Source organism: Botryllus schlosseri, chromosome 7, assembly GCF_051294905.1.
Source record: "Botryllus schlosseri isolate E-star chromosome 7, Bs_hap1, whole genome shotgun sequence".
NCBI lineage: Eukaryota > Metazoa > Chordata > Ascidiacea > Stolidobranchia > Styelidae > Botryllus > Botryllus schlosseri.
In genome coordinates, this window is record NC_137242.1 from 16819401 (window position 1) to 16842286 (window position 22886).

At 39.6% G+C, this 22886-nt stretch overlaps 1 protein-coding gene and 1 long non-coding RNA gene across 2 annotated transcripts in view; one reads left to right on the plus strand and one right to left on the minus strand.

Annotated features, from left to right (window-relative positions):
• Positions 1 to 22886, minus strand: part of LOC145443001 (uncharacterized) — a 297994-nt gene that overhangs the window by 120899 nt on the left and 154209 nt on the right. The gene's annotated exons all lie outside the window — the stretch shown is intronic.
• Positions 8608 to 22886, plus strand: part of LOC145442801 (cartilage intermediate layer protein 2-like) — a 28584-nt gene continuing 14305 nt past the window's right edge. The window contains exons 1-9 of the mRNA XM_080320810.1: positions 8608 to 8893; positions 12180 to 12327; positions 14470 to 14613; positions 14682 to 14760; positions 14818 to 14995; positions 17356 to 17544; positions 19366 to 19524; positions 19675 to 19788; positions 21184 to 21322. Of these exons, the coding sequence (XP_080176936.1) occupies positions 8771 to 8893; positions 12180 to 12327; positions 14470 to 14613; positions 14682 to 14760; positions 14818 to 14995; positions 17356 to 17544; positions 19366 to 19524; positions 19675 to 19788; positions 21184 to 21322 (1273 nt within the window). The 5' untranslated portion in view covers positions 8608 to 8770. The remainder of the gene's footprint in view (positions 8894 to 12179; positions 12328 to 14469; positions 14614 to 14681; positions 14761 to 14817; positions 14996 to 17355; positions 17545 to 19365; positions 19525 to 19674; positions 19789 to 21183; positions 21323 to 22886) is intronic.

The following is a 22886-nucleotide window of genomic DNA, read 5'->3' on the forward strand; positions in this document are numbered from 1 at the left end:
AATGTAATTACCATGCATTATAGCAAATTTTGGTACCTAGGGCGACCAGGCCACACAAACTTTGCTGACCATCAAAATCACGATATGGGGTTTGTGGGGGCGAAGCCCTCAGAAGTTCGGTTTATCACGCTATGGGTGCGCAAGGCAATCGTTTTTAGGGGGGTTGACGAAGTGCTGTTACGGCCCTCCCTCTTACTCATTGTCTTTATTACATTCCTTACAATATGAAGTTGAGGGGGGCGCTGGAGCACGATAATTTTTGAAAGGGGGCGCTGGACGAAAAAAGGTTAAGAACCACTGTTGTACACGATACCTAGCGAAGACTCGGGCCACATAATGTCGCATTGCTGAAGTACATATTGGCGTTTTAAACGTCGCTAAATGTATCAACCGCGGTTATCAAAGGATATAATAATCTCATAAAATCAATACATTCGTCGTTTTGCCAACAATTTCGACAAGGACTTACCAGGAAATATAAGCTTACGCCTTAATGGTCTTAGCCAGACCGGACAATGTGTTCGGAATCTGAGTATTGCTACATTGATATTGAGCAGAGTGTAAAACGGTTTCTATACTCGCTACCGATACCATAAACAACAAGCTATATAGCAGTAGCCAGCACCTTAATCGCACGGATTTGGTTTTAATGATACAGTAAAGATATGAAGTCGAGATTGACCCCATACGCCCGCTCGATTTTTTACATCAGAAAACGATATCAATGTCATTGATTGGTTTAATAGGCATCATTCGCTGACTACGTATATCGCTCGTGATGATATGTGATTGCGGGTCAAGCTCACGGCAGAGAGTCACTAATTATTCACAAACGGAAAGCTGGATATTTCGAGAAATTTTCGTAACAAAATTGCAAGTAAAACTTTTAAGGTTGTCATGGTGCATGCTCGTTTAGTGTTGATTTTTTATGCTGCCAGCGCCATGCATAGAGTGACCCGCAGTTGAAATGCAATAAACTTGAACCAAAGATCTTATAATTAAGTGCAAATTACAATGTACCAAAAAGGTTCACAGTGCAGAACCTACCAAGGTTCTGTTGTGAACGCGAACCTCTAAATTTCCGAGGTTCACACACAGAACACGAACGTGAACCTCACGTTCACACCATCCCTACTGACTACATATTCAAAAATGAAGTTGGAATTCATACCCCAATTGAAAACGAATTCCTTTTCGTGGGAGAGGCTTGGGTCGTGAATTGCCAAAAAAGTCAGACTTTGGTGGTAGTCTAAAAAGCTGCTTTGAGGTCATTAAACTGGTATGATTTTCAAGTTAGATTGCGCTAAAGAGCCGAACACACAGTATCGTGACTTTATTTGCTCTTGTTATTAACTCGCGAGGCAGAAAATGGGAAATCGAAAAAAAAAAACAGAACACAAGTTAGAGCAACGTATCATAAGGTAGCGTTCTCTAATGTGCCTACTCTACTTGATCGTTTTGGACCTTATTTTCCAATACATAAGGCAAAAGCCTCGACACAAACATATGGTTTTGACACCCATATCGATTAACTGGATCCTCCGGGACCTTCGTGTCAGCTCTCAAACACGATTTCTGCCAGCAATCATTTCTCACACACGAAAAATACGCTGTATTTTTTATAGGGGTGCAAAACAGCTTTTAAGACCTGGCCATCTAAGCACTATTAGACGTTCTTGTACAAAACCCAACAATTTGTTTGGCCGAGAGGGTTATAGTAAAATAGTTGATACCAAAACGAAGTGGAAAAGTTGGCTTTTTAATGAGACACCTAATAGCTTAAGTTATAGTAGCTAATTTGTGCACATCTGAACAAAAGTTTGTTAAATAGGATATCTTCATCTTCTTTTAGTAATCCATTTTCGGTTAGTTTTATTTTACAAAAACATTGCGAATGGACCCCAAAAAGGTTGAAAAGCACTGCAGTAACGAATTACTACATGCTCACTAGTGACAATGCTTGAAAATTAAGCAATGCGACTGTTTCAAGAAGACAAGAAAAAATGAACCAACAGATGATAACATACTGGAAAGCGCCTATCTGATCACTAAATCCTTCATTATATCCAACACCATGGGCTCCAGACATCAAATTGAAAATAACTCGTATCGCGAAAATTTTTCCCGGCTCAAAAACACGTTCTGGGCTGCTTTGATTCGTTTCATTATTTACATTCGCATATCCTTACAACATTAGATGATCATGCACTTAATTGAATTCCGACTCACAGGCATATACAATAACACACTGTTAAATTCCGCGGCACGATTAAAAATATCTCACTTAAGAACGGGCATTCGTTCGTGTAATTCAGAGAGTAGACGGCGTATCTGTGCATACGCGAATCCAAATCGACATGTGCATTGTGCGGGTGCTGCAAAGTCAAGTGTATCCTCTGGCATTGCTTCGCTTAACTGCATAGTTAACTTACTCAGCTCACATAAGCACAAGTCTCATTTTGTGAAATGTATAGTGATCAATATTTTTCGGACCGCACAATGGACCATCAGTGTTGTGCTGATGACAAAATCGAGGGCATGGCGAATACCCACGTCTCACAATACAGTAATCACGTATGCAGTACAGTATGCACGCCATATCTCGCATACCTAGACTCACCGCGTTATGTATGAACTTGGACGTTTGAGCATGTCTATTTAAAAAAAGGTGGCGCCAACTAAGCATCAATTTTTGATTTTTTGAACGATTACCGTAAAATATTGTGAATTTTGCCGATAGTAGTAGCATAGCATCTTATGAAATACATTGGAGCCAGAGTCACTTTTCAAACAATCGGCTTCAGCTCCGGGTCCATTAGAATTTTATTTCGAACTCCGGCTCCGGTTCTGGCTACGCCGTAAATACACGGCTCCGGGGCTCTGGCTCTTTGCTACGGCTCCTGCTCCAAAGCCCTGGTTGTGAGCCACATTGCTGAAGCTAACGACCACGATTTTTCAGAATATTGTCTCATTGCGTGGATGATACCGAATTATGATGACTAATATCAGTGATGAGCAAAGGTTGTTGTGATGCCATCAGCACGCATATTCGTAGAGGTCACTACCCAACCGTTATAAATATTTTTCAAATATTTTGCGGTTCCTTTTACAGGTAGCAAACGTCTTGGAACTCTAATGTATAACGTTTCACTGATTCAGGCAAAAAATATTGTTATAGAGTGTATCAGCATCAAGCAACTGCTTTGAAGTGCTTATTGTGATGAAGTGAAATTCTATCACCACGTGCAGTTATGATAAGCAGCTGAACAAGCAAATGGCATTCGATTCAATTCCATGAATTAACCGATACACTTTCGATTTCGACAAAGGTTGGCAAAGCAAACATGCGAATCAGCGTGCATAACAAAGCAAAAAACGCTTCATCATTATGTGATTTTTATTCTCCATTGTTACGTGCGAGGTAGTGTCTCACCTGTGACAATGCCATTCATTATAAACAGTCCAGAATTCATAATGACTGGTATCACTAAAATGCTATTGTCCGAATTATAACAATCTCAGAGCATTGGAACCCCCTCAATATCGCCAAGGATTGTGAAATTCGACTCAATTACGAAACAATGACAGCTCCAAGAAACGATGCGGCACAAATGAATCTGCCACACCCACTGAATCGCTGATAACACTGGTCGATATGACTTTGCTTTCTGGCCAAAATGGGGGCTATTAAGTCAATTTCCGTACGCTGATTACGAAAATGTAGTCTTTTTTTCATCACGTCAAGATTTCGTATTATCTGTGGTTTAAAATAATGCATTTCAGTGCTAAAAACAGCCTGTTCTGTGACGTATTCCATGCTGTTGCGTTATAGCTATATTCATTGTGACATCATCAGAGGTGGTCAAAGTACCTACCATAAGTACCCGAGTAGAAGTATAAGTAACGGTGTCAATTTCTACTCAAGTAGAAGTAAAAGTAACTTTTTAAAAAGTATGCAAAAAATAAGTATTATAGGCCTAGTTTTTGATATCAGTATCAATTTATTATTATTTTCTTACTTTCAAAACATCACAAGACTGCGTACAGAGAAGACATAGGATGGCGTCGAAACGACTTGGAGTAGTCTTCGAAATCAAACACCTTCCTGGGCCTAGGCGATGTAAAGAAGAGGTATGTACAGCACACTGAATGAAAAATAAAGCGACATTGAGGCTCTGAAGCGTTTGAAAACAAAAATCTTCAGCATTTGGTGTGCCCATGGTTTCGAGAGAGCCACATGGACATGTAAATGATTGCTACTTTTGCTCATGTTTTTTGTGGGGGATTCAATGTCAAAAATGAGCATAAAATTCAACATCCAATTTGACTTCCGCAACACGACCGATTCCTCTTAGACCAGATGTCACAATTCCATTGCCATCAAAAGTTTTACCAACAGTTGAAGAAGATTCTCTCAGTGAAGAGTCTTTGTCTGAAGAATATTCACAGCATGAGTGTGATGGTGATCAGGAGCTATATAAAGTTGAAACAAGCTGAACTAAATAAATTTGAATGTGCGAAAATAATCTGTCTTTATTGTAGGTTTCAGATTAAAATAAAACGTTTACTTGGCACTGATACCACTTTTGATTGGGATATGCATCGTGATAGTGAATACACACGATTCTTCGCATCCGAGCCTTTTTCAGTCTCTTGTGTCGATGTTCAAGACCTCACACAGACATCGGGAACTGTGAATTGCGTAAGTGACCAATGAGAAAGTATCTTACACCAGGCTTTAAAATGTTTCAGAGCCTGCTCTGATCGACAGATCTAATGTTGTATTTCCACCATCATATATTAAACTGAATCTTATTAAAAACTTTAAAAGCTCTGATCAAAGAGAGTTCACGTCTTAATAATACATTCACGTAAAGTTTACTGACTTGAGTTAATACAATAGAGGGTGTATTTGTTGGACCTCAAATCAGAACACTCACCAAAACCCCCTATTTCTTATTAAGAAGGCGGATTTCGAAACAAAATCTAAATTTATTGGAAATACTAAGGATCCTGATTATTTGGCGGGTTTAGTTTAAGATAATAAAACCTTCAAATTTAATAAAGTAAGTTGAGAGCTTTGTAGGATGTGTTTTATATCATATACGGAATTAAACGAGCATAAGCGTCATCAATACAGCCGTTTTTGAGTAAAATAGTTATTGGATTTTTGCGAAAAATTGTGACGTGATGGGTGAATTCCGACGGCGAATTCGGAATCGGCATCGTCGAGTTAATTGAACTCAATTACCGTCCCAAAAAAGCAAAAAAGTTGAAAACTGACGACTGGTGCAATCGGACAATTGCAGCACAGTGAAACACGATATATTTCGCTGTTGTTCGAATCGAGGAGTTGCGACTTGTGACGGCCAATGCGAAAGGCGGAGTTACTACATTTTCTGACTAATTTATAGGCCTGGGCACAATGATTTGAGTACTCGAATGTGAATCGAGTATTAATTTTAATGATTCGAGTCGAGTAGTAAAAGACGATTTTTTCGAGTACTGAAATTGTACGCTCCTCGCAACTGAAAGTTAATGAACTAACGAGAATTATAGTTTTGATAATATTCTCCACTGAAGAAGCCTTGAAACCTTGATTGGCCATGTCGTAGCATGATAGACATAGTACAAAGCTACGAACGTTACTGGAAATAACACATTTCCGAAGTCATGATCGTTCCACAACATTGTCAAGAAGTGCAATGAAGTCGGTATGGTCGAAAACATACCGAAGTATCATTAATGTGACGGGTAACAGGCATTATGTTCTTCGTGGTGGCATAAAAGGTACATATTTAAACTTTTACATAGTACATTCTGTTGTGACGTCATAATGAGTGATACTCGAATACTCGACTCGACTCGAAGCATTTTACGTGATTCAGAATCGAATCACTCAGGTACTCGATCTTGCCCAGCCCTATGTAGCTGTTGTGTATTCTGTATTTATACCTACCTGTAATTCTGGTATGTAACAGCTACTGACATAAACTGCGTTTTTTTGCTGTTTTTGACGTTTGTGTTGTGTTTCAGCTGCAATAGTCATTCATACCAGGGCCAATCTCCGAAACCGTTCCAGCTAGTGAGAAATAGTCTTTTTGGGCACAGGCGAGTGGCCTATTTTGAAACAACAACAAAATTTCAAAACTGAAATTAATTTCAGCATTTTTAAATGCATTACTTCTTCTCAAATCCTAAATCAGATCGCGGCCGCAAAATATGACCTCACGGACCACATGCGATGACCCTGCAAAATGAGCCAAGCTTGGTGAAAGGACGTTAACCATTCTCATGGTTATGGGAATGCACCGTGATCTGATATGAGCTATACTTTATTTTTGCTGTATTTCTTTCTCATCCACAATTTCATTTAATGGTCATGTTTTTGCGAATTCAGTGATTCAAATTTTAACCTAATTTGGAATAAAACTGTGAGTATCTAATTCCAATCTAATTTGAAAAAGCTGTGTAGGTCTAATTTTAATTTTACTCTAATTTGGGTAAAATGTGTAGATCTAATTCTAGTTCAATTTCAAAAATTAGGTAGCTTTAATTTTATTCTAATTTGAAAAAAACTGAACATTTTCCAGTAGTACAGACCTAGCTAAAGGAGTTCAGAAAAAGTCTTTCGACTATACCCGCTTTCACTTGCTGTCTACTGTGGTTATTCACATAGTTGTGTATCTTTAGAAGGTACGTCACATATGTTTGAGTGTGTGTGTGTGAGTGGAATAGGGGGCAGTGCCTCACCAGCCATGAAGTTCGCCGCACGTCCCTGAATGCCATGTTGTGACGTCACGTCACCCTTAATGGCCGAAAACGGTATTTATTTCAAAGTGCGATAGTGACTCAATATTATCGGCGAACAGCCGGGCTCTATTGACGGACGATAGGTCCGCATGAAGGTTTTGAGTGGCCCGCGAGGTAATTTTCGAAATTAATCATATTATCAAAAAATTAATTACCCATGGAATTTATTGTGAAAATGCAAGACAGACCGAAAATTTGATTAGCCTGACCGTGAAATACGGAATATTAATGGCTGACATATCAGTTCCGACTCATAGGCGTAGCCAAGCACCAGTCACATTTTTCGTAGATCTTCGTATATGACCATAAAATAGAATATTTCGTGGCAGATTATTATTACTTGACATTTTTCTTGGCACTTCCCGCGATTCATTGTCATCCAATTTCTTGCTTTTAGCATCGGTATCCCCTTCTGAAAATTACGATAAGCCTAATTTATAGAATTGAGTCCAATGATATTCGCAATTACCAGAGAACGTGTCGTCCAACACGTGACTTCGCGCCTGAACTCGCAGCAACATCGTCGACGATGAAACAATGTTCCCTCTAAGCTGCGCACGTGCGCAAATTCGCAGTGCTTTCACGGTTCCTGCGCACAGAAAATCTAAGTTGCGCACAAAAAATCCGAAGTGATGACCTTTTGTTTAGTCGTCACTCACTGTTTTCCTAGGGTTGCGCACACTCACCAACTCACTGCGCAGACTCGTCAAAAATTAGAGGGAACATTGCGATGAAACCTTTGCACAAATTGATTGACGCTGAAATCTTCGATATTCATATATCCAGGCGCCGAATAATCCAGTCCTTGCCAAATGAGCCCATCGGTATACAGAGACGACCCGCAATATATGCAAGTAAAATTATTATTGACAGAATTTATTGATTACCTTTGAAAAAATTTTGCGCTTAGCGCTGAGTTTTACCGATTTAATTGTTATCTTAGTTACAAAAGTCTTATTTTCATCGTTAACTAATTCGGCACGCACCTGTCGGACGACTACAAAAAGGTCATCAACATTTAAGTGGCCCGCGCAATGGTTCGTAAATCTCATGTGGCCTTTTGGCCAAAAAGGTTTGCCACCTCTGGCCTTAACAATGTCACAAACGCAATAAATGGCATTTAACACCATTGCTGTCTCAAGTAGGCATAGTCACGTCTAAAAAACAAAGTTAGATATATTAAAGCTTTTCATCTGGTAGCATAAACAAAGCAGTGAAGCTTATCGCATAATCTTGGTCATCACTTTTTTTCTGCGGTCCTCAATGTAACCTACGTTATTGCAAGTTGTTGATGGAACGTTTAAATTGTGTCAGGTTTCGCGTATATCCAATACCAATATATTAATTAGTTTAATTCATCCAGCTAATATTTTTTTTTACTGGACGTGTGCTACTTTTGTTCTGGATATATCACCATAACCGATACAACACCACGTTTCCATTGTCTTATATGAATGAATTGAATTGTTACAATCACCAACAAAGTTGCGAAAGAGGAAGAGTACGAAATAGAATCAAAGAAACCGTGGTGTAACCTGGCACTTTCAGTTCTTAATATTAATATTGCATTATTGTTCTCATTTGAAACAAAATAGGTAAAATTGTCAGGAATGTGTCAATAATCTGAAGCACTTGTCTTTCTTGGTTTTACTAATTAAATCAACCGGATTGAATTCTCCATTTCATGAATAGGTTTGAGGAGGGAAGAAATTGAGCAATATTCATTGATGTTGATTTGCCGACAAATATTTATTATGTCCATTCGTTTTAAATAGAGAAATATGAATTCTGAGCAAGTCGAGTTTATAATACCTCAGGGGGTCACTTGGTTTACAAATCCACCGTTTATTTAAGTATAACATGACGATTTAAAATGTTTCTACTTTAAAGCATCGTACCTTGGTAAAGCAGGCGTATCGTGTGAAAGACTTGAAGCGTCACCGGTGCGTTTAGTATCATGCGAGACGCAAAAGTTGGTGCAGAGTCGAATGCGACAAGCGGTCAGGTAGATCTGAGCGTTCTCCCGCCGAGCCAGGTCGAAGAAGTTGGGGTTGATGTAGTCGCTCCGAAAAAAACTTCGGTAAGTTAGAAAAATATCCATAAATTGACTGATTGGGTATCACTGGTAATATTACTAATATTTGTATAGCGGCGCTTATGGCCCATTAGGTTGTTTGCACCACGTACGTTATGATCAGCATACACAGGATTTTACAGATATATCGCACACGACAAAAGATTGGGTAGCAAAGTAGGGATGGTGTGAACGTGAGGTTCATGTTCACAAACAAACCTTGGTAGGTTCTGGATTGTTAACCTGTTTCATATATTACAATTTTTCATGTCATTATGCCTATAATATCTTTCATTTGTTTCAAACTCAATCAGAGAAATTGATATAAAGAATACATCGTTGTCCAATGTACAAAAATCTAGCAGGCGTACTAGATACATCTTGATTTGATATGTTTATTGTATCAGAAAAGCAAATCCGTGTGATGGGGGTGTTGGCTACTGTATAACTTGTTTATGGGGTATTATCGGTTGCAAGTATAGAAACCCGTTTTACACGCTGCTCAATACCAATGTAGCAATAGCCAGACGCCGAATACATTGTCCGGTCTGCCCGAGACCGTTAAGGCGTAAGCCTATATTCCCTTGTAAGTCCTCGTCGAAATTGTTGGCAAAGCGATAGAAGATATTGATTTCATTATAGCACTTGATTGCTCAGGTTGATACATTTGAACGTCACCATTTGAGCGTCACCAAGTACTTAAATTAGGCATTGTGGCTTAGGTGCCTTGACGCGCAGGGTTAGAAATGGCAATATGACGTCACGTGACGTCATAAGGTTCACGTTCGCGTTCACACAGGACCTTTCAAAAAGGTTCGCGTGCACACGAACCTGAACCTTTTATGGTTCGCACCATCCATATAGCAAAGTACCAGCATCTAAGCTGTCGTTCGATCTTTGTTGGTATGTTCTTGATCTTGTTTGAACAATAACTGATACGACGAGGTTGCGATATGAAATCAGTATATTATCAACAGAACAACTTGAGACAGGCGACACGATCCAGACTGCAGTTAAACGAAAATCCCCATTGACAACAGAGCACAGGGTATAAATACGAAGCACGACACACGAGGAAATAATGATACTTACTAATCCTAGAGCCTAGACGACTAAGTGACAAACGATACCAACGTAAAATGCACGAACATAACAGTTGTCGATAGCTATCCTACTTATTTGTGAGTCGTTAATCCACATTTATTGAAGATCTGATGTTTGTTGCATTGCATACGTTTGTGAATACGTTCATGATTGCAATCGGCAGCGAGTGCGTTATTTTCTTGTCTTGCGTAATTCTTGTCGCTACATTATAGTTGTATTGAGGACAGTATACTGAGGTCAACTTGAGAGTTAAAAATATATTGCTGATATAATAACCAGTTCCAGTGTAAGGATCATATATGCTTTTGTTCATATGTCATTTCTGTGGCCAATCAATTATTCGTTTCCCATGCAGTATTCTATTTCTAAGGTACTATTGACACCTATTTGTGTTGCCTCGATACCAGCACCGTAACTGCCGCACCCCAAGCCCCCCAATTGGGGGGGGGCGAGCTCGAAGGGGGCCCAAAATTATTTCGTGAATTAGCATAAATCATAGAGAATTTTCTTGAAAATCTATGGACTTTTTTCGCGCTTCTCGCGAATTCAGGTAGCTATTTCTCTTTATTTTTGGGTATTGGGCCATTATCGCACCACGGCCCACCAAGACATACAATCAAGTTTTAGGCCATATAACATGCGACTCCAAGAAGTGTGCCAGAACGATCGGCAGCGAGAAAACCTTGGCCGAAAAGTTCTAGCCCTTATGCTGATCGAAGACTTCGTTATATATACAAATACATATAGGTTCAATTGTCCATAGACGCCTAAATTACTGTCGCCTAATGTTCCTGTCTTTGCAATCTGAACCTCACAAGACAAATACCATCCCGCTGGGAACAATTTTATGCCAGTGAAGAAATAAAATTTGAAATCGTGTGCGTCTCTTAGTTTAGAAGCCTACGTTTGGGCGATTCTATGTTTTTTGATATAGCAGACTGAAAGTCACGAAATAACATCAGCATGTAACGAAGTCATATCAACGGGTCCGCCAGCCCGAAGATGTTTAATTATTATTTACGGGCCCTCCCGTTTTCAAGACACTTCACTCAGCTCTACCGGTAAATCTAATTACGTGAGTAGAGAGGACAATAAATTGATAGCATAATATATATGCAATCGCCGATCTGATTGATCGATTTTATCATAAATTATCGAAAATTTTCGCGCTTCGCGCTGCCTCACAATACAGCGCAGATGATTTCGTGACAAACGCGAACAACGTGAGGGGGGTCGTTTTACACCCTATTGGAGCCCAAGACCCACGTTTTTTGGGGCCTGACGAGGTACTGTTTCGTTCCTGCCAACGGATATACGCCCGAAGATGTTTAATTATTATTGAGTGGTCCTACCTTTTCAAACACACCTCACTCAGCTCTACCGGCAAATCTGACTACGTGAGCAGAGAGAAGATAAAAATAGATAACAATATATGCAATTCCCGATCATACTGACCGATTCAATCATGAATTCCAGAAATTTTCCGCGCTTCGCGCGCTTAGGCGACAATGGCTGATTCACTAAACAAACTCCCAATGAATATGATGAATTGCGGTAAACAGTGTATCGCCAGAGGTTCGGCCTATAACCCTATGGGGGGCCCAAGACCAAAGTTTTTTGGGGGACCCAACGAAGTGCTGTCACGGTCCTGCTCGATACATCTCATCGCATACGAGGACAATAACTAGTTTCCAACGCATATTCTGGTCAGGTCAGGGCTGAACGCACTTGTATGATCTCGGATATACACCACTATGTCAATACAGTTATTCACGAGGAAGTCATTCTTGAATAATGGGCACGTTTCGTGCTACAAGCAAAGTTGCCCCGCCAGTTACGGCACATGGCCTACACCAGTGGTTCCCAACCTTTTTTAGACACGTGCCCCTTTATGATAGTGAAAAATTTCAGCCCCCCCCCCTTATTGTCACATCACTAAATTCAACTGGAATGCTAGCAACCCCAACAGATTGCTTGATGGTATGGAAGGTTATAACTGTTGATGAGAGATTTAAAAAGTATGAAATTCGGTGTTTATGTAGAGAAACACGCGTGAATTGTAGGTAAATCGCGCCAAGCGCGAACATTTTTTCAAGTTGACCGCTTCTCCACGCCCCCAGGTTGGGAACCACTGGCCTACACAGTCCACATTCTTGCGAAGTTCGATATCGATGTATTATATGTTCAGGGAAAACAACTGCCATGCTCACCAAAGGTTTTGATCGGATTGTCAATTGCCGGGTTAGTCATTGTTGCAGTGGTTACGACCCTGGCGGTGATTTTAACAAGGACCAGTACTCCTACAACTACATGTACCGGAACGATTACAGCAGAAGGTGATTGTGCAATGTACATGACGCGTTATATTATATGATTCACATTCAAATAGATCTATTTATAAGTAGCCGGACCGAACGTATCTATACGACAATACAGTTCAAGCAATCCTACATTAGAAACATATTTGAATATGACACTGAGTTGGAATATATAGGAGGATTTCTTCAGATCACAATTCTGGAGCAATATTTCCTAGCTTGAACGCCTTAATCATGAGACAACCAGATTCGCCACAATGCTAGCACGTTCGTTGCTTGCAAATAGAGAAAACCATCATTCTTAGGAATCTTTATGAAGCTGCTCGGCTGGCCCATAAATCTTCGAATTCAACTTGGCGCTGAATGGGTAACGAATTTCTTTTAGATCTCGTGTTCCCAAACTTTTTATGCTGCGTGACCTCACCTCTCAATTTGATGTGCTGGTTACTAGGAAAATGGATAGCACCTTTGCCCAAGCCTATTCGCCGCCTATGTGTGAATCTATAGCGAGTATGTGTGCATTAGGGCTGTTCAAAAATAACCTTTTTTCCTGAATCTTGCGGGTTACTTGATTAAATCGTTAGGTTGCCTTAAAAAACGACGCACACCAAATTTGAATTCATTCCAACCAATATTCGCCGATTTCGTAGAGTTTGAAAATTTTGAATTTGCCTGAAAATGCAAAAAAATTTTTTTTTCAAATTTTCCTTCCAACCTTATGAAATTGTTGCGCTGTCTTCAAAAACGATGGAAAACAAATTTGACTTAATTCCAAGCTGTAGAAGCTGAGTTATTCAAGTTTTTTGATGATAATTCTGGGATGATCCACCAATCAAGGATAATCCCAGAATTATCAAAGAAAAACTGAAATAACTCCACTTCTACGGCTTCGAATTGAGTGAAATTTGTTCTGCATCGTTTTTGAAGACAGCGCAACAATTTCATAAGGTTGGAAGGAAAATTTGAAAAAAAATTTTTTTTGCATTTTTAGGCAAATTCAAAATTTTCAAACTCTACGAAATCGGCGAATATTGGTTGGAATGAATTCAAATTTGGTGTGCGTCGTTTTTTAAGGCAACCTAACGATTTAATCAAGTAACCCGCAAGATTCAGGAAAAAAGGTTATTTTTGAACAGCCCTAGTGTGCATTCATTGCAATTATATATTAGCCAACCTATGCCCTTAGATCAATAAACTCAATCGAGACTATGGTAACGTATAGAGGTCTTTTGGAGCCTTTTCTGTCCATAACCAGTCGAAGTTTAGTCGGGTGTATACTGCTACGTGAAATACTGCGTCATGCGAAATGCAGATAACGATTAAGTATTCGACCGCGCCGAGCGTGTGTGTAATACTGTGTATTAGTGCGAAGTGGATCGACAAATTTTCTGGTCCGACTCCGGAAAAGTACTGCTGCGGCTCCGATCCGGCTCCGGCCGAAAATGAAAAAGTCCGACCGGATATCCGATACGGCTCCGGCCCATGCTCCGCCCTACACAGTACGGCGGTTCCGTGGATTTATAAATATGGTTCGTTTATTTTCGCACTAGCTTGGCGGTTACTAATTGCGTGTGGTCGGTTTATAGTTATTTAGTTACAACAGGTATGCTTATCAATAAAGATTCCAGCATTATCAAAAAGTACTGATCCGGCTTCGATCCGGCTCCGGCCAAAATCGAAAAAATCCGGCTGGATATCCAATCCGGCTCCGGTCCCTGCTCCGCTACTGTGTATGTATTATACTGTTAACACTACCATAGTCACTTGGAGGTTTCCTGGAAGTGAAATTACCGTCTTATTGATTTTTATTATGCTTCCAACACTTTCATTTTTATAGTGAGTGTCATACACCAACCATACGTTATGCCAGCTGGCGTTTGAAATGTCACTTCGAATCATCTGGTATCTTGTTTTCCGGATTCGAATTCCTCGGAGTTTGAGTTTTCTTCTATTTTAGAAAATGAACCTAAATACTCACAAATGAGCCGCGTAATAGCATTCGCTAAATTGGCATACTCTTGTCAGTCATTTGTATTTGAACTTCATAAAAATAGTTAATATGGTAATAATACTTTTTACTGTCGGTTATCTTATACTCTTATTATATAACACGCGACTAAAAAGTACGGTGATATTAATAAATGTTCCCACTAATGACAGGATGCAATTCCACTCTATCTGAAAATATCCAATACATTGCTGACGACTGCGAAGTGGACGTTGGTACTTGCTCAGGAGAGTATTGTGAAGGATGTACAAAGTGTTGTGGGCCGGTATTTGAAGAAAGAAGCGAAACATGTTCAGGTAAGCCACTTTTTCCTGTGTGAGTCCACTCATGGTTACCAAATGTTCAACCCAGGCGCTACTTTTAGGTGTGCCAGTCCCGTTTTCGAAGATCGTTGGATGCAGCTGTGTTAGCTGCGACAACTTTACTCTTAGTGTATCCGGGAGGTGTGTTGTGTACTTCGGATTCTTCAATTAAGTTTCTGACTCTGGCTATTCTTTCAGGATCATAGGGGAGTGCCTTAACAACGTGTCGTGCGAAACTTCAATTAACGTGAATGGAATTGAAGTAACGAGGTCAAATGCTGACGGATACTATACCTTTCCGACGACATTTCCCAGCAGTGAACGACTTGTTGTCAACTATGTCGATGTGCAAGGTTTCTATGATGACAAAACACATGCAAGTAGTTGAGATTTTTGAAATTTACGAATATGAGATTGCGTCAGTATAGTAGCTCTCCCGGCTACTGCGGTAATGTATAGCTTTTTCTCGACTGAATACTAAGCGACATAGACAGTTTTTTTTATATCTCTTAGTATTCCTGTGCGCGGTCATTTCTGGCAAAATTAATTTGTCCAGACCGCTCGTAATATTCAGTGATCGTGCCCTAATGATACGACAGTCCGATATTTACGTTTGATTAATATCTAACTAGTCATAAAATGTAAGCCGTTGATATATTGTCATTTCCGTTCAGTATGAACTTATAGCGTTACCACCAGGCATGGATTGGGCTATTACTGTTTCAATAGGATCGATTACCGATTACTTCTAAAACATGCGATCATGGTTGCATGGAAAATGTATTAGTGAATATTCGCGATTACATTGATTTCGTTTCTTTGAGCTGAATCCTACGAGACAATACCTTAGAAAATTGAGAAGGGACCGAAAAGTTTTGAAAATTAGAACGCTATTTGGGTGTTATATAATAGCATATTTATTGCGCAATTTTATTGCTGACAATTTGTCGCCCTTACTATCTAATTTCGTTCTCACTGTTGCACATGGCAACACTCTATGTAATTGGATGACTGATGGTAGATTCAAATCTTGAGTAAAATAGTCAATATATCAATATTGTAACTGATCAGTACATCCGTGCGTTGAATAGCAACACTGTTATTTCCATTCAGCACCTTCCGGGGTAGTTATGTTGACTCTCGATGACAACGGTAACAATGGTTAATTTACATATCCGTAGTGCTACCAACTAAACTGGCTGCAAACCTACGCAACACAAAACAATGGATAGAATATTATTACCGGCAATATATAAGGCAATTGGACCTTTTTATTGTATGCTCCAACCAATCAATATCCTTGGTCCATGATTGCAATGCACATCCACCCAATTTTGAACAGGGTGAATTTCCAATTCGTCGATCGACTAACGTGGAATTAGTGCAGTTTGCAAATAGTCGTCGCCCAGACACAACGTTCAATCTGAACCAACCAAGGTTTTAACTAACAATAATCTCAACATTCCCGTTTCGAAAATTTTTGAAGAGAGAGAGACTTTATTCTCATCCAACCGAAATATTTAAGAAACAGACAGCAATAATGATGGTACAGAAAAATACTATGTGCACTGCACAGTATTCGGTATCAGATAGGAATGATCGATACGACCTCGGACGTCATCTAGTTTGATCACACCCGCATGAAACAGGTAGCCTACACTTGCCTACACAGTCTGTTTGTAACAAATCCAACCTCACCAGTGTTAGTCAATCTTCTTTTGCGAGGTAGGGGTACCTGTTAGTTAGGGTTACCATGCGTCCCTTTTTAAGAGGATTTGTCTCTTTTTTTTGATATTTTTTAAAGTGACCACGGATGACGCTCAAATGTCCTATTTCTTAAGAATTTGTCCTCGTTTTTGAAAATGTTGGTTAAATCTGTGTTAAAAATTAACTGAGATATAGGACATCTGTACTGAAGTAACGGTCCGGCGGGTCTTTCGGTGAGTTGAGTCAAAAAGCTTTTTTTGTTAGTCAACACAGAGGTTTTGGTACAAAAATTTGCAAATTCACCAATTTTCGTAGCCGGTACTGGAGCTTTCAGGATTTTTGAAGAGTAGCCTATTTTTCGGATCTCAAATATGGTAACCCCACCGTTAGTGATCTGTAATAAGGTACAACGGTGGTTTTCCAGTCATATTAGCACGCGGAAGATGCAATGTCTACCGACTACGCGACTACAGGTGGATCATAAAACCGGTATGCAAATGATGGGGAGGGGATACTAACTATATTAACAACCAGTGGGGTTCACAAATCTGACATACCATTGCACTATTCCTTACTCAGTGTACGCCTCCATCAATAGGCTGTCAATTTACAATCTATTATATCCATGCAACAATTCCTTTCAATAACTTTGAATCGTATGTGATTGATTTAGACTACCTGAAAATGCTGTAATCGTCGGTACCGACTAGCGATGACGATTACAAATTACCATTACCCGCCACGTCTAATTACGTTCCTGTTTTCATGATGAGTTTCTACAAAGTTGTTTTCCTGCATTCCCGAAATGATTTCAGCATATTTGAGATTTATCGACATAAAAAAAATCCCTTTGTTTATTTCGGTGATGTCATGAGGTGCGATTCACTCGACCGAAACAGTACGGTTAGCGAAACTTTCGGTGGCAACTCACAACGATATCTAGAGAACGCATCTAGTTAACGTTGAAGCCAAATCGTAATCTCTGCGTCACTAACGGTTTTAAACACTGCTAAACTCTGTATTAAACAGGTGATTCCAGTTTCCAGAGCATCACAGTCCTATGCTAACGTACAAGTGTCTGTATTCTATAAAGCAGTTCCGGTGAAATTTCTCGCTAGTAATGGAACTACTATAAACCTGGGTGCGAGTGAAGCGGTCACCTTGAATGTTCAGCCAAACAGCATAGTAGACGAAAATGGCGATCCGTACGACGGGGAGGTAAGTTGTTTTCTACCTAGAGCAGGGGTGTCAAATGGTGATGGCCCTTTGGACTGGTCAAATCACGCCAAAATATTGTCTCCAAATCCAGACCTTTGTCTTACAGGGGAATGCTGCAATATCAAGTCGCATGCCTTATGGCCATTATATAATAATACAGATCGCAGAGGCTCTGTTCTTGAAACACCTTTATTCGCAAATAATTGGATTGGAAAATATAGAATGACGAAGCTATTGAATACAGTTATAAACCAATAAAATAGTTGCTCTAACCGTCGATGGCCCGTCGGACTGGTGAAATCGTACCAAAAAGTTATCTCCCAATCCATACCTTTGTCTTACAGGAGAATTCTTCGATATCAAGCCATACGCCATATACATTTTATAAAATACAGATCGCAGAGGCTATATTCTAGCAACAACTTTATTCGAAAACAATTGGATTGGAAAATATACAATGATAGACCGATTGAATACAGTTATAAACCAATAAAATAGTTGCTCTGTAACCCAGGGGTTCCCAAAGGGTGGGCCACAGGAGTAATTTGAGGTGGGCCATAGGGCTATGTGGCAAATTGTAGAATTAGAAAAAGTTAAGATATATTTTTTATCGTCATATATTCAACGACTCTGATGAGACTTATAGTAGTCGTATGGAGTCACATTGTACAAGTTGAAATGGGAGGAAAAAAGGGCGGCTTTTGCCCCCCCCCCCTCGACTATGACAACCTACGCCCAACAACAACGAAAATAATATCGATTAAATAATAACTGGCAGTTAATACTGAAGTAACCGATTATTCCGGCAGTATTCATAACTTGACTGTTTTATGTCACAAATATGCGATACAACTATTGTATACAGAGCTACAGAACGCTTCAGCTGATATCAGCCTACTGCTACGCGACTGTCGACTACGCGGCTAGTCGGTAATTAGGCAAGTCACTATATACGAGATCACGATAAGACGTCCTATCTCGACGGCGCTCAACACACGATTGATAAGGAATGTTAATAGAGTTACTTAACTCTTAGCATCCAAATCGATTTAAATGATTGTGATGAATGTTCTATCAAAGTTTCCTATCAAAATTTTTTGCAACTCTTAGTTTTAAAATTGTAGTTTTCAAATTTTTCAAACAAGGGAGGAGTTTGTCAATTAATGGAAGGTAATTGCATGAATGGTGAACATTACAACATGCCAAAACGCACGTGAAGGTATAATAAATTATCTTTTTCGGAAGTCTGGGTGTTATAGTGCTCGCGTTGAAAGTAGCGAGCATTAAACAAGTTCATAATAGCAAGTCTCACAATACAGATGCAATCAGAATACCGAGATATTAAATATTTTATTGCTGAACCACCATGTATAGACTCATTGCTTTGAATACCTAGCTATTTGGCATGCCTCGCGATAATATTACGAGATATTTTGTCACTCACATTTTTGTCCGGATACCGTTTTAGGCTCTTCCTCTAATGTCAAGATTGATATTCGGTATTCATGGGAACTAACTAGACTCAATAGGAATTGACACTGGCATATGTTAATAGTGCTCCCTTTCAAATCCAGAAATCTACCGACTTTCTAAAAGTGTTGAAGATAGACGTTAAAGTTTTCTTGTTTTCATCAATATTTATAAGAACATGAAAATCTGTCAGAAATTGTTATATCCGTCGCAGTCATCCACATTTTATATTGACCCGGTTATGCGTGCTAGTCTTGAAGTTTTCTTTTACATTTGGACTAGATGCAAAGAGGGCAATTACAGCTAAGGTAGTCTAATTTTTCCTGCTCGAAATCTTGTACCATCGCTTAGGTCGACATGGCAGTTACATTCGTTGATACGGGAAGCGATGAAGACAGACAACGTATTAACGTGGAGTTGTCATCCAATGACGCACCAATGATCAGCCATGGCATGTTAGACTTGAAGTTGGAGACCGCAAGTAACGGAAAATCCTTAACAGCGACGGGGGTAAGGAAATATTTACAAATGATTTAATTGGCAGAAACGAAACCTCTTCAACCAAATGTAAACACGTTATTATTAAAGTGTGGCACACGAATCTATCATCATGATTGTAACCGTCAAAATGCAAATAGCATTTATGATACTGTTCTTCAGGTTCAAATAGAGCTGTCGGTCGATGGTTTGGCGAACAACACAAATCCAGAAGACATCTCTTTATTTCCACTGGACGAAACCCTTGGGGCCTGGGGTGATCCAATAAGTTTACAGGTATCATAAACACATCACGTTCTATTTCTATAATCAGCCACACGAACATTACTGTTGTATATCATTTTTATAATTCCTTCTACTCTTACCTATTTCATATAGATTACCGGAATTAAGATGTTGATGGATAGGGTACCCGTTTCCTTATTTTGAAATATTTAGTTACATCAAATGTATGTGGATCCTAATCAGAGGTGGCCAAACTGGTCACCGTTGCTAGTTAAGTAGTTTGAGTAACTTCGTAATTGCGAAATTACTAGTACAAAATCGATTTCCAAGACATGTCAGAACTATTTCGAGTGATTGTAGATAATGATCCGGCAATTTCTCAAGTTACAAAAAATAGATTTAGTCGAAGAGTCACGTGCTTTTTGCAGCGCCTCGATTCCTGCTGCGCCCCCTTTCGAAAATTGCCTGGGTCTGACGCCCCCCTCATATTTTATGGGTGGTAGTAAAAACAAGTGGTGGGAGATCGAAGTCCGGTCCGTCTTTTCTGGTCGGGACTTCACTATTGGAAATAGCTTGAATTGCGCTCGAGGACCACTCGACTGATCAACGCTATGAAACCTGTATGTGCTATATTAGAGATCAAATTAAAGGTGTCATAACAACCATCGGGTACGGGCTCATACCATCTGGCCAATTAACTTTGACGTTATTGTATTCCGAACAAAACAAACCATATTATATAACGTTCATGTAAGGTTGCGGGTCACAACACTAAACAGTATCATCCTTTATGACACAATGAAGAAATATTCTGAATATCTAATTTTATTGCTCTCAAATACAAATACAGGCTATTTAGATGATCATTTTTACCAAAATGCTTCAAAGCATCTTTAATGTACAAAGCGCATATCGCGACGAAAAATTTCGACATTTGAAAGATTCTGTCGAATGTCAATTTGCAATGAGAACTCAGGGATATATAGAACTGTTGTTGAACTATATGTCCCTGTATCCTATACTGCGACGCCATTATTCTTCAGCGCCGTTCCCAATACCGCCCCTGAGTCCAGCGCCGCCCGTATCACCCCGTATCACCCACGTATCGATACATGTGATAAAGGAGCTTTTTCACGCGATTTTTATTGCTAATTCACTCATTATGGTGATGTGAATTGATGCTATGATTATTTAGTACTCTTAACTATCTAAATTAAAACTTTCATGTTGTTTTGCCTGAAAACTGTTCAAGTTTTATGAAAATAGACTAAAAACGTAAGCACTGGAGTGAATGGTGCCAATGGTCCAGACCAAATTTATTACTCCATATTACTGATAGCTTCTTATTTTAATGCCATACAAATGTATAACCATGGCCAAGTCTCATGCCTGCTTCTTGGATCTACAAACATATTAGATTTCAACAGTTTCGTTATCAAATTATAGACTGCCAAAGACACAAGAATTCGCAAGGGAAGGATGGCGAGAAGCACAAGCACAGTGTTGACAGCGTCAATCGATTTGTCTTCGATTCGGAGAATATGGAACCTAGACGCCTTGGTTGGATCCTATTGTTACATGAAAGGTACTAATAGAAATATTTGGATTAATTCTTCGGCAATAAATAAATCGTTACGTGGTGAATATTAGGAGCGATGTGAACCACTTAAACGTGTGTTCGCCTGAGCATGAACTTTTGGTAAATGCTAGTTGTTAACGCAAGTCCGAACCAATGTCACCAAGAAACGTCACATTACTGAATCAAGTTTACCACATGACTGAAACTCACATGAACATACACAATTCCGTGCAAAACCTGATTCTTGCAACCATAGGCGCCGACTTTTAGTTTTACATGGGGTGGCCAGATGAAAAAAAGGGGGGGTTGAATAAAAAGAGAGGGGTTTCAAATTGTTTCAAATTTACCACGTCAGCATCAATTTATTACGGTTAAGTACATGCGTAAATGCTCATAATACATGGATAGGACAAGCTTCATTGTGTTGTCCAATTTACCCGTATAAGTGCGCGTAAGCTTGCCAGTGAATTCTACGGTTAGTTAGCGATTCCTCGCTTTCGCTTCAATATTAACAATTCACCAACACGCGCGCGCTAACAATTGAATACGCAACCTCGGTGACGATGAACAATTTCACAATTTATACGATAGAAGTCTGCTGGTGAATCTGTTCTCTAATGGCACCGATTTCAGGTGATTCAGGCTTGTGGTATCTTTTGATAACTCAGCCTTAACACACATGTTCTGATGTTTTAGTATTAGCGCTAACCAATTACGTCCGTTCGAGTCTTGGCCAATTGCGCCGATTCAAAGTTATTCAATGTCACGCTGTCAGTCTCAAACCAGTATGACATAACAATCGCATAAGTAGAGATAGCAGGCAAATCATGCGATGCCTTTAGCAGTAGCTATAGTTGAGGCCAGCGTAGATGACATGCGCCAGTCCTGCTGTAGACTCGATAGTTCGGGCTGGTAACGATATCAGGCCTAGCCTGGTGCACCTGATAGCTCCATAAATTCAGAATTTGCGCCACCGAGAATCTCTTGTTTCATAAATATTTGACAACGTAATTCAACGCCGTGCACTGCACAATGCGCAGTATTAATAGTGACTGTACTGACAAGTAACATCGAGGGAATACCGAGTGTGTATAAAGCAGAAAATAATTAGTGGCCTACAGATGATGGGAAACGAGAGAGCGCGCATTTAATCAGTAATTCCTCAACTAGCGTACAGCACATTGGGATTCCAAGTCTGACATCGGCCATCGCGACAATTATTTGCTCATTATAACGACGTTTGAGCTGCATTGCTGCATATCCCAATAAAAGTTAGCAAAGCCTTGTTAGAGTAATGAATATGCGCACTTTGCGCAGGAATGACTTTCTATTCGCAGGCATACACAAACACTGTCCTATTTCGCACTCCAATTCAAAAGACTATCACGAAACTAACTCAAGAATTATTTTGTAAGCGAATATGCGCGCAAATACAATATAATTGAGAGAAGTGGAACGTGAATTCGTTCGTCTGGTCGAGAGAGGAGATGGTGTTTCTCAGCGCAAGCTTGCCGAAATCGACAACGAGGGCGCTTCGATTGTATGATTGCTAATCACGGATTACAATTTA